A 17,979-nucleotide genomic window follows, 5' to 3' on the forward strand; every position below is an offset into this window, starting at 1 on the left:
AGATGATGAGCGTAACCTCGAGCTGAACCACATACTAACACGTCAAGTTATTTCTCTCCTTTTGCACACAGAGCGTCCACTCAAACTACCTCCTGTTTTGACCTGTCAAAATAAGTGTATCCTGCAATATAATGAACAGCTTCTTTTTGACGTCATCGTGAAAGTGACAAACACTTCCTGTTTCCCGTGTCACTTCTCGCGTGTGTTTGCAAGCCCATGTGCGGAGGCTTGAGTCCCCCTGCAGCGGCCACTGGTTCGATTCCGACCCTTTGCTGCGCGTCTGCCCACAGATTTTTGGTCGCACTCTGGTGCCCTGATAAATACTGTCCATTTACCATTTGTATGTGTTATCTGAGATATTATATAACTATTTACAAAGCAGTTAAGAGTAATAGGGTGATCATGTACTTGAGCCATTGCTGTGAAATTATAAAAATGTGTCCGTCACATGTAATTCCAATGTGTACATATGCCTGCTTGCCTTCAACCTAAGTCATTGTCTAACAAAGAGCAAACTGGAGCCGAACACCTGTATGTGTGTCTGAAAGGTCTTTTGACAGCTAGGACATGGAACAGTTGTGAAAAAAACCCACCAGTAGTGAGCACCATTCGGTGATTAAACTGCTCCATGGCCTGGTTAGGAGAGTTCAGACTCTTGCCCTGACGGCTTCAGCTGGAGAATGTGAGAATGTGCTATTTTAAAAGATGGAAGTAACTTGAGACACTGGGAAGTCTGTTGGGTGGCACTGGCCAAACATAACTCAAGCAGCTATCTTGCTATGTAGAATAAGCCCTCTGCAGTGGGAGACCTGAGACACTGAAGCAGCCTCTGGAAAAAAAATCAAGAAGAAAAAAGAGTTCCTGTATTCTCAAAGTCTAAATCAGAGCCTGTGTGGAAAATGCACTTGATCTTAAACCTTACAGCACTTTGGATCAAATTCAGTCCTTGGTAAATACAGTAACACTGTCTAATGGTGTTTACTTGCCATGAATCTTCCACACAAGTAGCCAATAGAGCTGGTCCAAAAGGTTAGTTCAGTTCTCATGTCATATGAGGAAATATGACTATATTAGTTGACTGTACTATGTAAATGTACTGTATTTATATACAGCTTTTTCAGTCTTATTGACCTCTCAAAGTGCATACATTCACACATACATTCATACACTGCCAGAAGAGGTGTCAGAGGCAATTTAAGGTAGGGTTAGTGTTTTGTCCAAAGACACATCGGCACACTGACTGGGGGAAGTGAGGATCAACTGCCGACCCTCAGGTTAGTAGTCTACCGCCTCTACCCCCCGAGCCACAGCCGCCCTGTACAGTCTGTTGCAGTAGGATACATTAGCACATTTCATATCAATGGTAACACTGTTCTCATTTTTGCCTGTTTGATATTTGAAATATAGAAGAAATAAGATAAGCTCAATGCTGCACCATCTCTCATGTCACTAAAATTCAGTGAGGATGAAAGCACTTCTCAATGACTGATTCCTGAAAAGATAACCCACGACAGCATTTTACAATCTGTTGAAAATCACAGAGTGAAAGAAGCTGCAGTTAAATGGAATAGTCAATGGACAACATTCATATAGCACTTTTCTAGTTGTAGCGTCACATCACAATGCTACTATATCCTGCACTTTTATGTCACATTCATATTCACACTCTTTCAGGGCCAACCTAGGGTTCAGTGTCTTGCCGCGGACAACTTGGCATGTGGACTGGAAGAGACATGCATTAAAACACTGACCTTAAGGATAATGGACGACCTAATCTACTCTGCAGAAACATTAAGTAAAATATAGCCACAAGCGGCGATTGGAGGCTTCTAATCCTCTTCCCGCCGAAATTTTGGTGTTGATAAAGTCAAAATTTCAAACGCTCTATAAATATAACTTTTTTTCAGTTTATGCAAATTAAAGACAAATGTCATCACCGCAACATTAGGGCTCCAAGAGTCCTGTTTAATAGAGCACATTGGACTTATGTTGAACTGTGTGGCAAATTTCAAGTCAACGGGCATGGTCTTTCCAGAACTGAATTTTTGCTCTTAAATACAGCAAATGGTCAATTTGAATAATTCGAGTTTTAGAAGCTACCGTACATCAGTTCACGGGAATTTGAGGTAACGCGGAACCTGTCAGGGTTTGAACCCTAATAAACAGCATACTGTGTTCATTTTACTGCTGATGAAATTCAGCTCTTTCTCCATCTCTTTTACAATCAAAGGCCTCCAGCGGGTTCAGGAGGCAGGAGGGGAGGAATGAGTAAGACCCGACACTGTTATTGAACGTATGCAATAATGCAATTAATGTTGAATTCATTGTGTGAGCTATTATACTGCGGGTCATTTGGTTCAGTTCTTCTCCTCCTGCCTTTGCATTCTTCTCAAAGTGATGGCAGACAGAGAGCAAAGAGGGAGTTATCCAGGTGTCTGCAAATTAAAACTTGACCTAAATCAGTTCAGTGAAATCTCCATGACTGTTTACATAAGTTGAAAGAAGTGCAGTATGTCACCGATATGAAACCCCTGCTAATAAAATAAAGAGGGGTCTCTGAACCTAATCTAACTTACTATACTTTAATTAACACATCACCTGGAACATGCTACTGTTGCGCTAACACGGCTATTTCAATTGATCAGTTGAACCAATGATCCGTTACAAAAGCCTGAAGGTAAATCTTGATGCACTGGCTAAGAACAGTTGGACAGAATAAGATGGATCAATTCCTGCCGCATCAAGGTGCAGGGTAGAGCTAAAGATAGAGCGAGTGGGAGAGAAGGAGGCCTCTAATGGTTTCATATAACCAGTGGTGGGTAAAAGTAGCTTCACACACTCTTTACTGCTCCAGAAGGAAGAACACCAATGTAATATATGAGGTTGAGAGCTCAGGTTTTTACTCAAATTAAAGTGCTGAAGAAGAATTTGTCAATGAGAATCAGAACTGAAAAATTTGTTCTAGTTTGCATTCTAGTATGATGTTTAGTAAGACGTTAAAGGGTACTTCCTGCTACTTGCTTCCACAAAGATGCTAATCTGATACATGCACTACACCGTCTTCAACCGCTAGTAAAGTCTCAAAGATCAGACTCTTACGAGACTTGTCACGTTAACGTTAGTGCAGCGTTGTTAGCGAGTTAAAAACAAAGTAAGCAGGGCCAATGTTGAGCAGAGGTCTACCTCCTGCTGAGGATTGTGTACTTGTGTGAACGCACACAGCGTTATCTGCCGAGTTTATGTAGAATCCTGCCTGCCTGCAAAGGACGATAAAAACGTTATACTTTAAAAGAAATGTTAAAACTTTGAAAGGGACACCGACACGGCAGAGATTTCTCCCAGCGCTGACTGTGATAGACAGTCAATGTGTTTGTGAGCGAGAGAGCTCAGACACCGACAGCAGGGCAAAGAGCGCTGCACACAGCTCTACAATGAAGCAATGGCACAAAACTCAAAGTTACAGATCTTTTATCTTGTGGAGAAAATTGAGTATAATATAGTACACTTCCAGGGTAAACATTGCTCGCTGATACTTTTAATTGTAATGTATAATGAAAAACGAATGTCTACATTAAGCAAAGAATTCCAAATCGTATCACACGGAATCATTTCATATTGAATCGTATCTTGGCTCAAGATATGAATTGGATCATCCTACGAGGGCAACATGCACACCAGAGGGGTTAGGGTTAGTTCCGTCGGATACCAGTATCGGAAATGCTTCCGATACTGCCCACAATGCCAGAGTGTGAATCTATGTGCAAATCAAATACCATGTCTTTTCACTCGGATAAAACAGAAATTTTCTTTTCATGGAAATCACTTCTTCTTCAACGTTCCAAACAGCTGTTGCGCTGTGCTGCCACTGGCAAGTGCTGTTTTTAGAGTGGTGATGAAGAAGTTATACACGGTTGTGTAAAGTTAGAGTTAGTGAAAAGATGCAGACTAACTGTGGCAGCAGATTAACAGTTTTTAAAGGATTTGTTATCTACTCCTGAATTTATTTAGGTTTGAAGTTGCTGTTTCACTGTTTTATTTGTTGTTAACAACTGTAAAGGTCTTTTATTTGTTTGTTTAGTGGCTGCACGTTAACAGCTATATAAAGGAAGTAATTGTTGAATATTCCCAGACTTTTTGTTCTTTTTCAATTATGACTGTCAAACTAGATAATAAAAGAAGTTCTTTGACATTCATTCTCTGTATGTACGTATTTCAAAGGGTTTAACCTGAGCCAGGTCATACAACAAATATAATAGCAATCATCACTACCATATAGCATACAGCTGTTTAAATACCTTATACAAGTTGTTATGTTTATTAATGCAATGGCATTGGATCAGAACTCTGTATCGACAGATACGCAAAGTCCAGTTATCGGAAAGGGGAAAATGCATGAGACTGTGTGAAGCCCTAACCCCAAACATCCAGGGCTGATCCATGTAGAATATTTTTACCAATGACTTTTCTTTGGGAAGTAATTATGTATTTTACTGAAACAGTTACTTTCTGTTCGTACAACTGTTACTATCATAGTAAGTGGATGACTGAGGGCATAAGGAAAACCAACGACAGCATCAAGTAGTGGGACATTACAGTTTCATTCATGTAGTGCTTACAAAACAAACTGTGAGTCACGCAGGATTAAAAAAATATATTTTTTACATGTCTGATCTGTGATATTACTACAAATCTAATAAATCGTGAGTAAATATGATGACAGAACACAGCTCGGTGGGTAAACTGAGCCCGCTCTCCTTCCAGAACAAGGCTCACCACCTGTTGGTGTCCCTCAGTTCGTCCAGTTTAACCAGCACATGAACACTAACTGCCCTGAGGTTTCATTTCATGTGCTGCTTCAACTCTGACGGAGTAGGTCACCGCATGGATATATGTTTCATGAAGAGCGACTCAAGTCATTCATTTTATTTGTATTGCAAAGAATATGGTAAGCTTAGTCAATCGTAATGCTGGTGTCCAGCTGATTTCACCACCCTGAAGCTGAACAATGTGACACACAACTTAATAAGTGTTAATAAACCATTCACACACACATTCATACAGCCCTTCTATACACTTTTCTTCTATACTTTCTCTGTCACATTCATATACAGCCGTCAGAGGAAATGGCAGGATTAAGTGTCCTGCCCAAGCACACTTCAGCATGCGGACTGGGCAAAGCGGGGATCAAACCCCCGTCCGCCTGGTTAACGGATGACCGTCTCCACCTCCTGAGCCCCAGGCTGCCAACAACTCTGCTGGATAGGATGCATGACAGAGCTTCCACTGCAGCTGACCATTCACTATTCACTACATAGTGCTCTTCTATATCGTTGTCTGAACAGCTAGCAACAACCACAGACTGCATGTAAAGATGGACAACATGACAGCTCTCCAGACGTGAAGCCAGGTCATCCTGATCGCCTCCTGGCGGTCACAGTCAAAGCAAACCCCACCCAAAAACAACACAGGTCGTTTTTTAAGCAGCGTATTGCGACTCTGTGGTGGTTTTCAAGACCGCAGAGTCGCAGCGGTCCTCGTGTCCACGGCGGTTGAACTGGTAAGTCCAAACCCACCATAAAGTGTCCGCTGTCGGTCGCTCAGTTGGTTGCGGTTTGCAACTTTACCACCAGATGCCGTGAGAAAATTACAAAAATGACACACTGGGCCTTAAAGTAATCATGCTGATTCTCTGCCATGTCCCCCTAGCCCCCACCATCACCCTGACCTTTACAGGCTCATTAACCATGTGTCGGTAGAGGCGAAAAGGCTCGGTCGATTTGGTCGTACTTTACACGTACGATATAGTTGGTGGTATGAGTTGGAGGACTTGTTATTCTCACACTGATGTATGTACAAGATAAGATAAGATAAATCCTGTGTTCACAGCAGCAAAGTGGACAGCAGAGTATAAAAAAGCAATGAGTATAACATGTACAAATGTAAAATAAAAATGCGATGAATGGAGCAGTAACAATAATTGCACATGGAGAACAGGTATTGCACAGTGACATTCACATTCCGAGTGTTTCTGATGCGACGCGTCGTCATCTTCATATACAGTGTGGTGACGACGACCACACTGTAGTAATGCTCAACATGTCCCACAATGCATTGTGAAACGCAGTGCTCGGCTCTCCTGTAAAAATCACAGATTCATCTCAGATGACGTTGTTCTGGAGGTATCTCACAGTCCTGCTCTGTTTCTCCCTCCGTCTGGATCAAACCTATTTGGTCCACTGAATGATTCAACATCCATCCAAACAAAGAGGGAAACAGTGTCACAACTCTTGGACGGAACCTCTTTTCGTCCAGATGGAGAGAGAGAGAGAGAGAGAGTGTGTGTTTGTGTGTGTGTGTGTGTATGAGTGTGTGTGTGTGTGTGTGTGTGTGTGTGTATGTGTGTGTGTATGTGTGTGTGTGAGTGTGTGTGTGTGTGTGTGTGTGTGTGTGTGTATGTGTGTGTGTGTGTGTATGTGTGTGTGTATGTGTGTGTGTGTGTGTGTGTGTGTGTATGTGTGTGTATGTGTGTGTGTATGTGTGTGTGTATGTGTATGTGTGTATGTGTGTGTGTGTGTGTGTGTGTGTGTGTGAGTGTGTATGTGTGTGTGTGTGTATGTGTGTGTGAGAGAGTGTGTGTGTGTGTGTGTGTGTGTGTGTGTGTGTGTGTGTGTGTGTGTGTGTGTGTGCGTGTGCGTGTGCGTGTGTGTTTGACGACCCCCTCACCTCCATCCCCGTACGTCTCCACGCCGTAGCCGTCCTGCAGCCCGTTGCTCCAGGTGCCCTCGTACCTGGCCGGTGTGTTCAGGCTCTGCCGGACGCCGTAGCGGCCCTTGAAGCCGTGGGTCCACTCCCCCCGGTAGATCCACCTGCCTTTGGTCTCCACGCCGAGTCCGTGGCGCTTGCCCTGCGCCCAGTAGCCCTGGAACACGTTCCCGCTGGGCCAGGTGTACACGCCCACCACCTCGAAGCCGTTGGACCAGGAGCCCGAGTACTCGCCCTGGCCCTTGGGCCCCGTGCACACTCCGTGGCCGTGGGCTTTGCCCTCCTCCCAGCCTCCGCAGTAGGTGCCGCCATCGTCAAAGTCGAACCGGCCGCCCGTCATTCAGACGCGGGGGGAGAAGAACCGCCCGGGGTCGCGCTGTGAACTCTCCGGAGGGGAGCGGGTGTGGACCGGGACGCTGTCGGCACACGTGTGAGGGAGCGGGGGCGCATCGGCAGCGCGGTGTCGGGGCGTGGGAGGGTGAGAGGCGGCCGCCGCGGCTGCCACGGTCGCTCCACTGCTGAGTGGCGGACCGCGCTCCGCGCCGCCAAGTCACGCGAGGTGACACGCGACGCTGCTTCCTGTTGCTCCCTTCAAAGTAAGAGGCGATAATTCATTCCACCGCCGCTGGTGCGACGCTGCTTCCTGTTGGTCCCTTCAAAGTAAGAGGCGATAATTCATTCCACCGCCGCTGGTGCTGAAGCCACGACAACGACATGCTCTTCACTCACTGGAAGATCATGTCATTAGTAACACTCCTTGTGTCATGGATTGTTACTAAAAACGGATTCATATGAAATCATATTCGATCATGTCGTCCCGTTTTGGTTTTAATCTGGATCAAACCTTCAGATTGCATTGTTCAAAACTGTTTGCTGGGATTGAGATAACTTTGATCTAAAAAAAAAGAAAATAATTCGATTTATTTTGATCTCTGTAGAAGGTGGATTCAGACTGGATATCAGGGGGAAAATGTAATATTAGTTATATTATATCCACTACGGTGATAAAGAAATGATCCTCCACTTATCTGTCAATATCAAACAATAATGATTCCATTTTAACTTTCATCTATCACTTCATATTAATTACCATCACACTAATACATCTAATAGCTTCTAAGCATTGCATCCCTTGTTGCATGTCCAGTAGAACTTGTGAATGAATGTTCTTTATCGTTCAACTGGACATTTGAACTTTGGATTTGAAACACGTGGTCAAAATATCCATAACCTATTTGAAGAATGTATTTTACCTATCTTTACCTTGAGAGACGCTGGCTATTCTGTTGATGTCTCCATACCTTGAAGCCTTCGGTGTGATATGTGTTTGTATAGGGGGATCCAATCCATTGCTGCTGTGAAAGACCTTGACAGAAGTAAGATGGATTTCATGATCCGGATCATTCCAATCCACATTCGATTTTTTTTGAACAACTGGGCCATGGAGACCTAAACCAATAATGGTAAGGGGCATTATACCCTGCTCTTCTAAAGTAAGTATGATGTGCTAACAGCAGACTACACCCTTCTTATATACAGTGCTTTACATGTTTTTATAAGTTTTTTATAAGTTCCACAGTTCAAAACAGTAGAGTAGTTCTCGATTGAGATTCTGACCCTGGAGTTTTGCTGTAATACTAATTTCCAGTCCGTTCAATAGAGGTCTTTGAGCGTGGAGAGTCTGCAGCTGTGTGACACATGCCCTGTGTTTCTGTCAGAGCCTATTGGGTGAATTTGGGTAGTCTGGGAGAAAACTTTTGTTTTCTGCACTTTTTAGTTCTGCAACTTATTTTGATTTCTGACAAACACAATAGATCAACACATGAGAGCTTTCTGAAATCCTCAAGATGTTTTCTAACCACACCAGAGGGTAAACTGTAGATATCAGGGCGACAAGCCAACGCCTACTTGTTTTATTTGAGCCTAAATGAATTTGATCATTTAGGACATATCATTTGTAGTCTGGGCTATTTATATTCAACTGCTTTAAAAAAGCCTAAATCTTAATCAGTATCACCAATTTCGATATAGTGACAGGACTAATGACAGGATGTTCAAAAGGAAAATGTATTCTATTCACAGATATTTAATTAATTAATATCAGTATGTAGATTTATTTATTTCGTAAAGAACTATCCTGAATGAAGTTAATATCCTTCAAAATTATTCTACCTCTACTGGTATGTCTTTCAATTAAATTTTTTTTTGGGGGGGGTTAAATTAAAAAATTTCAAAACACATTTCAAACCTTAAATTTTGTTGCTTGAATAGACAAATATTATCTGATAAAAATTAGGAACATTGTCTTATTCATGGCAAAGTTATATCCTTGACGTTAATGTTGCCACAATCCTTTCTAACTGTGTTATGTAATTCCAAGTGTTCAGCCCCTTCCTGTGATATCCATCCATCAGGTAAAGTGATTTCAGTCACATGATATCCATGCTAAATCTATCGTGAAAGTCCTGTTGCCTAGATCAGTTTAGATTAGGAAATAAACACACTGGACTTCAGTCGTCCTATATAATCCAAATTCTCTTTACTTGATTTCATGAATTGGGAATTTCAAAGCCATCTGCCAGTCCGCTCTGTATCAGCTGTTCGAGATACAAGGACTGTTGTCTCCATCCAATGTCAAACACTGCCCTCTTGTGAAAAATCTAGTCCTCACAGCTCAGGGTGTCCTGAGCTGGACAGGGCGTCCTATGAATACCACACATTCAAACAAATGTTTCTTTTGGCTGTGAAATACCAAAAGTGTGGCCGCATTCAGCACCATAATCTCCCAGCATCTGGTCAATAAACTTGGCCCACTCGGACTAAACACTCGAAAAAAACAAGTTCATGGGGGTTCACGTTGCCGAAAACCTTCAAGTGTTCAAGTGTTCAAGTGTTGGCGGAAAACTGGGACATCTGACATTTCGGTGAAGTGTGTAATTTCAGAGTGGGAAATACGTTTTTTTGTAGACAGAATAATGTGTCTCCCCTCAATTAGAACACAGACATTATTAAAAAAAATGTAAATATAAATACATGGTAAATACATCATATTCCATACATCTATTATGTACTATACATATACTATACCTATATCTGCTTAATAAATGCGACTGCTGGGTGGTGCACTTCTGCTGGGAAAACAGCCAGTCCAGGCATAAGGCAGATGTCGATGTGTCTGCTTGAGAACGGCATGGCAGGACATCCCAGTGGTTCATGAAAACGACCAATGTCACACGTGTTTTTTAGACATTTGTACTCAGGAAGCTGTTGGAAAGCAAATATTATTAGATCTGTAAAGTTACGTGTGCGCGGATTGCTTTGTGTGCGTGTGTGGATTTAAACACGCATTTGTGAGTACCCAAAGTTGCGCACAACTCTTCTCTTTCGCTTGTAGATTATGTGAAACACATTTATGACCTTTATGAGACTATTTTCTCTCCATACTAAACTGCATTAGTTTTTATCTAGGTGTACCACATGAACTGTCAAGTCTAAATATACGGGTCTACTCATATATTTTTTTAACAAAAACCCATATTGATTAGAAATTATATATATCATGTAATAATAGTATTGTAAAGGAATGCTACAACGGCGCATCTCCTCTCCATTCACATCCGGCTTTTGCATTGGTGTTTTGGCTTTTGCATTCGGGATGTGGCTTTTGGATCCATGCTGTGGCTTTTGCATTCCTGTTGTGGCTTTTGTGTTCGTGTGGTGGCTTTTGTGTTCGTGTGGTGGCTTTTGTGTTCGTGTTGACCCTGCTCGGCCACCGTACTGCAGTCTACACGGGGAGAACTTGACTCAGGCAGCAGATCATCAGAGCAGGGAGTGGGTGGATGATACATGTTGGCACGGGAGCAGAGCTAGAGTACAACAGAGCAGGGAGTGATGGCTGGCTGGCTGTGGAACCACGGAGTTCAGTGTGGTGCTTCTGCATGATGACATGTAATCAGAGTGGGGCTCCAACTTTGATTGTGTCCAGACTAGGCAAGGCTTAGAGCAGTACACTGTTAAATGTTTTCCCTGTAAAAAAACAACAACAGTAATCAGCTGGCAGCAGGGTTGCCATTAAGTTACTGTAAAATTAACATTTATCTACTGCCACTAAAATTTACAGTTTTGTACTATTATTCACAATTACAGTATGAACTTGTTTTTTTATTATTTTCACAGTTTTTTACAGTAAACTGACTGGCTGGCTGTTTTTTACTGTACCTTACTGTTAGCTGACTGACAATTTCCTTTTTTTTTAAATTATTTTTTTTACCTGAATTAATCCAGAGGTAGGTTAAGTACACATGAATAGTCACACCACATATGAGTAAAGCAACTTTTGTAAGGAAAAAGACTAAAATAGACCTCACTGGTTGTAAGTCCTCCAAAAAGACTTTGGATACTTTTTTTCCGCAGGCAGTTCCGAAAAAATTCACAAATGTTTGCTGGGTTCAAGTGCTGGTGTAAAACTGGGACATCTCGACATTTCGGTGACGTGTGTGATTTCAGAGTGGGAAAGACGTTTTTTCCTAGACAGAATAGTGTATCGCCCCTTGATTAGAACACAGACATTATAAAAAAAAGTAAATATAAATATATGGTAAATACATCATATTCCATACATCTAATATATCTGGTTTATATATGCTACTGCTGGGTGGTGCACTTCTGCCGGGAAAACAGCCAGTCCAGGCAAAAGGCAGATGCCGGTGTGTCTGCTTGAGAACGGCATGGCAGGACATCCCGCTGGCTACAAGCACAGAGGACAAACCACAACAAAATGTTCTTTGAAAGTCAGGAGCTAAATCACAGATTTTACAATCATATAATTACAATGTGAGAGAAAGAAATCACAACCGCTTATAAACACAAAACATTGGTCAATATAATGCTGTGTCAAAACAATTCAAATTAAAATTTGAATTTAACGAACACAAACGTTACAGCATTTCCAAAAATGGCTCTAACAAGTTACTTAAGTGTAAGTGCAGAAGTCCAAGAGTTGAACGATGGCAGAGGAGTGACGGACTTCTGGTCCTCTCAAGCCTGACATCCAACCTTGCTGCCCTCTGACTTGTAACCATCTTAGATGAAGTCCCAATCAAAATCCAGTCTCCTCAGCAGAGTGGACACGTGGGTTCACTCTTGTTGTCTACTTGTTGGTGACTTTCCCCCGTCCGGCCTTGGTTCCTCTCGCAGGGTTCCAGGGCTGAAAAACGATAGTGTTTCTTAAGACTCTGTGTAAAAGTGAGGTTTCATTGGTTTACACTGTCAAGACTATCATGTTTTATTCACTGGCAAAATATGTGTTCACAAGGTAACTTGTAAAAATGAGCTTATGTTGTCTGACTAAGCAGTCTATGAAACTCTAGCTAGCTGCCTAATCCATCTATGATGACACATGCACATATTTGATAATGCAAACAACCTGGAAACATCACTGATAGATGTTTCACTGATTTATGGATTGAATAAAATGGATACTCACCAAATAATTACACAGATGGGGATAGATGAAGAAAACAATGGATCCCAAAAACAATGGAATTTTCTCTTCCCAGAATGCAATAAATACTGTATGACACTATTATTTAAGTTACTCTGCAGTAAAGTGTTATATTTTAGCAATGCAGCATAGTGCTGCACAGAAACACATCAATATAGTGTAATTTTACAGATTGTCATTTTTATTAACAGTAGAGTATTGTTTCAACAAATAACCGGTTAATACTGTTGAAATCTTACTGTAAATTTACAGAAATCATTTACAGTGTAGTTTCCGCCTCCATTAGCAACAGCATAGGAAAATATTAAACAATGCTTGGACCTCAGAAAAATACTGCTGATGGTGCCAAAGTTCTTAGCCATCTGTCACTGGAGTTTACATGGGCGTCAAAGTGTGTGAGAGAGAGAGCTGCGAAGCCCTATTCACTCACAATGGCTCTCTACCACTCTCTCTCCCCATGTGTTCTATCAGCCCCAGTGTATCAGCCAGTGAAAACACAGGATCATTACGTCACTGTGTTATTATAGAAACAATGATTTCATTGGTGGGTGGGTGCATTGATACAGGCTCTTAATAAAGTTACATGTCGTCATGTTGTAGCCTGTTGTGGTTAAAGCTGAACACACATCATTAAAGCTTCCTAGTGTCAAAATCAGAGAGAAGAGTATCTTAAGAATACGTAAGTGGACGACAATAACGTATAAAAAAAAAAACAGCAACTGAAACTTTGTCAGAGTTACTTTGATTGATCCACAGAATACTCGGTGAATAACACGGTGGGGAACGAGAGAAAGAAATACGTCCACAAAACCAGAAGATAACTTCATCTTTTACGGCAGCTATACTTTGATATTTTTAGGGCTGAGGGATTCTTTTGAACTCTCCTACAGACATAATTGAAACTTAAAAGTACACTTTAAATTTGTTCAGTTAAACATAGTTTGATTTTATTATCATACCATGTCATTATTATTATTATTATTATTACAATCCCGTCCTACTTAAATCAGTTATCTGGGCCTCCTCTCAATCATTGTTTTTCCACCTGTGAGCTGCCCGCAACCAAAATTCTCGAACAAAACAATAATTACTTTTAAATATACATACACAAAGATTTACAAGGTGAATTTCAATATGTTGTTGTGCTCCAGCTGCATTCGGGTCAGAGTCCTTAATTAGAGGCGATATTGCATTTTTTTAAAGACAAAAACACATACAAATTTTTCATAACCATGCATAATACAGATTGTTTGACTTTTCACCTGATCAGTCTGCTCTCATATCTCCACCCACTGTGACAGATGATACATTTTTGATATATTTCGTTATATTGGAACATCTAGAAATTCATGGCTTTGCAGATTTGACATCAGAGCAGATAGGATGTTTTCAGTCTTTTATTTTTTTCATGAAAACAAACTCATTCTTCAATCTCTCCAACACTGATCCACCAGTGAAATATGAAATAAATGACATTTGTTGCCCGTGATACACTGGTTCTGCCATATTCTGGTAGACTGGCAGTTGGGGCATAGCTGACCAAAGGACACAAGAGTCCCCTGTATCCAGGACAAGTCTGTCTCTCAAACACAATGTCCTCAGGTTCACTGAAATCAGAAGTGGACTCCACCTCACCACCAGGACAGGATGAAACAGCAGCCCACTAGTGAAAGATTCAAACCCACAGACAAATGTAACAATGAAAACAAATGTCGGATGTCTCTGTCAAAGAGTGACCAGGCCCATGCAGAATGTGGAATCATGTGGCTGTGGGATTCCAGCAATTCCAAACAGGGTCTCTTTGCCGGACTGACACCCAGTGAAGATGAAGACGTCTTTACAGGAGTGGATGACCACTGAAACCCTGCGTCTTGTTGTGTGAGCTCTTGGCCAACAATGGTATGCCTGGTGACAAATACAGACAATATAGATCATTCAGTGATAATGTGATGCGAGCCAATATATCTTTGTCTTTCTAGTTCATGATATAATTTTTTTCTAACTCCAGCAGTAAAAGACACGTACATTTTCTGTCTATATTAGGAACACTGCACCTTTGATACTCACGTGTTGTTTGAGTGTAACACAGCACAACTGTGTGCTAGCAGATTCCCCAGAGGTCCGGGTCAGTTTGGCTTCCCATGATGAAAACTGGTGATGTAGCGTTGATTGTAAAAAAAAAATCCTGGATGAAAAAAGCTTTCTAACAACCATACACGTAAAGTCCCATGCAAGAAATGTGGAAAGGGTAAAATGGTGTTATCTTGTAAACAAATAAACTCGGTTGTCAGCACTGGCTTCTTCCATCTTAGATCACAAATCAAATCATTCCCATCTGTTTTGGTTCCTCGTTTTCATTTCCTCTCAACCATTGCAAATCTCTCGAAGCAGGAATCAGTGCAACAGCTCTAGCTCGCCTGCAGCTGGTTCAAAATGCACCAGAGAGACACCTCCAAGAGGAGCCACTGTCTACCTGTGCTGACAGCAGCTTTAAGATATTCTGTGCTTTTATTCATTTACTTTCCCCTTGCTTTCAAATGTGCTCAAAACATAAATGAACTTGACATATCTGTGGCAAAGAGCACTATTAAAAGACAACAATGAGCCACACTGCTGCACTAGGACCCGGTGACATGTTCCCTCATTACCATTAACACATGCTGCAGTTTACTTTGGCTCGATAGTGTGTGATTCCATTTTGTCTGTCAAATGTACATCTTCGGTAGGAATCAGTTGGCTTATGACAGCGCTAAGGAATGAAAGTCAGAGAGCTCAGACAGTAGGAGTTGTTGATGGGCTTTGTTCACTAAGAAATAGAATAAAGACAGCCTTATTGTTATCATAACTGTTTGTTCTGTTATAAGGCCATGAGCAGATACATTGTCGACCCCAAAACATGTCCTCAACAGTGTTATTGTGGAAAAAATGTGGTACTACTAAATCAAAGATCTACAAACCTGAACTGACAAATCAGCAGAAGAGAAAATAAAATTAGGGAATCCCTGGAATCTTTGGAGCTGATGAACATCTGTGGTCATGAGTCTGTCATTTGCAAGTCGTGGTGCATGGTGATCTATGGTGTAGGACATTACAGAGGACGCTCAGACATTGTCCTTGAGGTGGTGGTCTGAGCTTGTGATAGGTTTCATCACACCGGTGTCGCTCAAGGTTGCTTGAGTGTCAATGATATTGACTTTGGAAATTGAGTCCATTTGACTAACGGATCCTGCCATGTGGATGTACTCTTGCTGTGCTCCCGACAGGACACCTGGAAATTCTGAATCTAAACATTCGAGTTCACATGATCAAGTCTTGAAACAATCCCTCCAGTAAAATCTTCATGCTGATATATAAAGAATTTGTCGTTGTTGAGCAAGAGGGAAAATGTTTGAGGTGAGTGTTCTTCTAACTGTAGTCTCACTTCAGGTCTGGTAGCTGTTACCCTTCTCCTGTCTGCCTCAATCTCAATGTACGTAGCCATTAAAGCTGGCGTATAGAGTATTGTCTTAATTGTCCTGCTGACAAAATTACTGTCAACCTTCTAAAAAAAAAAAACACATCTCACCGAACCTTTATTGGAGTTCATTCCCTCAAGCACAGGAGTGTCCAGGCTGTGTGCCTATCTCTCTCTCTCTCCATCTGTCGCTCTTTTCTCCCTCCTGTCCTCTGTTCTCACTCGGTAGATTAGTGTCCCCCGAGGTCATATTCTTCATTGTTTACAAGCTGTAATGCTAAAACAGTTTTGCAGTGTTTTCCAATGGCATAGTTTGTTTATGTCGAAAGGTGTGTAATAATAATGATAACAATAATACGTTGGATTTATAGAGCGCTTTTCACGAAACTCAAAGCGCTCTCTCTTGCGTTGTGTGAAGAAAAGGCTCAAACCGCAACAATTGGCTTCAACTTGCCATTAAGAGGTTTCTTACAGCCAAGTTCCTCTTAAGAATTTGCATGGGGACAGCATACTGGACCGAATAAATGAATGAATGAACGAACAATAAAAAAGGTACCTGACAAGCGAGAAACACATATGAGGTCTCTCACAGCCAACTTCATGTTAACAAGCTCCAGAATTTGCCTAAACCCCTTGTAACATAACTAATGCAGAAATGACACGTTTACCAACAAAAGCTAACATATTTAAGCTTTTTATTAATGTATATTGCAAAGTGTAAAGGAAACTAGCTGAAAGTTTAAAATATATTAGGAGATTGTTGTTGTCCTACGTTTATAATCTTGTTTCAAAACATAATTACCGCCGCGACACGAGTAATGTCCGAAAGTAGTTTTTTTATTATTTTGCTAATGACTTCACTATGTAGTGCACTACACAGAATTCCGGAGATAGTGAGTCGGAGGTAGTGACCGGGATGTGATCATTTTGGTTTTGATCAGGTGCTTGATGCAATAAAACAGCTTGATTCACAACATGTCGAGAGCATGTATCGCACGGACCTTGATACAGTCTGTGCTTAGGAGGTACAGCAGGTCGTCCACTAACCAGAGGGTCAGTGGTTCAATCCTTGGGCAATCCCTGACGACTGTGTGAATGATGTGTGATAGAACACTGTCTTTGATAAAATATTTAACACATGGTTGCTGCAGTATACCCAGTGGTGTAGTTGGCTACATATTTTGTGTGAGTGTATTGTATTCATTACACACCTTCACTGTCTTTACTGACAGTAAAAAAAAAAAGAAGGGCACAAGTATAGAACCAGCACTTAATTCCCGGTAAACCTTCCAAGAAACTTTCTGGATCCATCCAGTTACAGAACTGAGTGAACTTTTCTATTTCAAGCTGGAGCAGCTCATGCAGCTGCAATCAAAACTTCCCTTTCTACTGTTGCCAGGTTTGCTGGTAGAGAATTTAGTTTTTTTAAAACACACACACACACACACAAACACACACACTACGTCATGTTTTAGTATCTCACTCCAAAAAAAAGGTTCATGAGGTGCAAGCAAAATGCCAGTGATTTACAACAGAACTGTACATTGGGTCATCTGTTGTCATGACATTTTTTAAATCCACATTTAAAACAAACTATGTATAAGTCTTCACCTCAATTTGTACAGTAAATACCGAATTCCTTTGTATCTCGTTTGATGTTTGATCAAATGTTAATAGTGGGGCGGCTGTGGCTCGGACGGCTGTGCCAGCAGTGTGTATCTAGCAGTGCTGGATGAATGTGTGTGTGACTTGTACTGTAAAGTGCTTTGGGTGGTCAATAAGACTAGAAAAGCGCTACATTATAACAGAGCAACAGCCTGCACGATTTGTTCCAAGATACTTCTTACGTTCACATATGAAGACGCACTTCTGCAAAACGCCAAAAGCTTTCACACTGACCTCTAAGGATTGTATTGAATAAAGATTCTGTCAAAATTATTACAATTTGAAATGATCATTTTAATACTATCAATTTTCATCATATACTCTGTTACAAGTTTGTTTTTGGTTAATTTGTTTGTGTTTTTTAAATGTGGAACAAGATTTGGCCAAATGTGGTTTAGGTTTTGGTTTATTACAAAAACCTAAACCAATATATATGTGACTCTTCTTCTTGTCTGGAGTGAAAGGTTTTGTATTCATCTACTCTCCACCTCTATCTACACAGTGTATTATTATATATGACACATTATTCAATTATTTACTCGCCCTCTTGAAATCCACCCGCCTCTGAGCTGCGCATTTTATTTTGAAGGACACA

General features: G+C 41.2%; 1 protein-coding gene across 1 annotated transcript in view; it reads right to left on the reverse strand.

The window, feature by feature from the left end:
- The window catches only part of LOC118311254 (junctophilin-1), a 33,460-nt gene extending 26,124 nt beyond the window's left edge, over positions 1-7,336 (reverse strand). The window contains exon 1 of the mRNA XM_035634959.2: positions 6,724-7,336. Within this exon, the coding sequence (XP_035490852.1) occupies positions 6,724-7,102 (379 nt within the window). The 5' untranslated portion in view covers positions 7,103-7,336. The remainder of the gene's footprint in view (positions 1-6,723) is intronic.
- Between the last annotated feature and the right edge of the window lie 10,643 nt (positions 7,337-17,979).

This window comes from Scophthalmus maximus, chromosome 5, assembly GCF_022379125.1.
Source record: "Scophthalmus maximus strain ysfricsl-2021 chromosome 5, ASM2237912v1, whole genome shotgun sequence".
Classification (NCBI taxonomy): Eukaryota; Metazoa; Chordata; class Actinopteri; order Pleuronectiformes; family Scophthalmidae; genus Scophthalmus; species Scophthalmus maximus.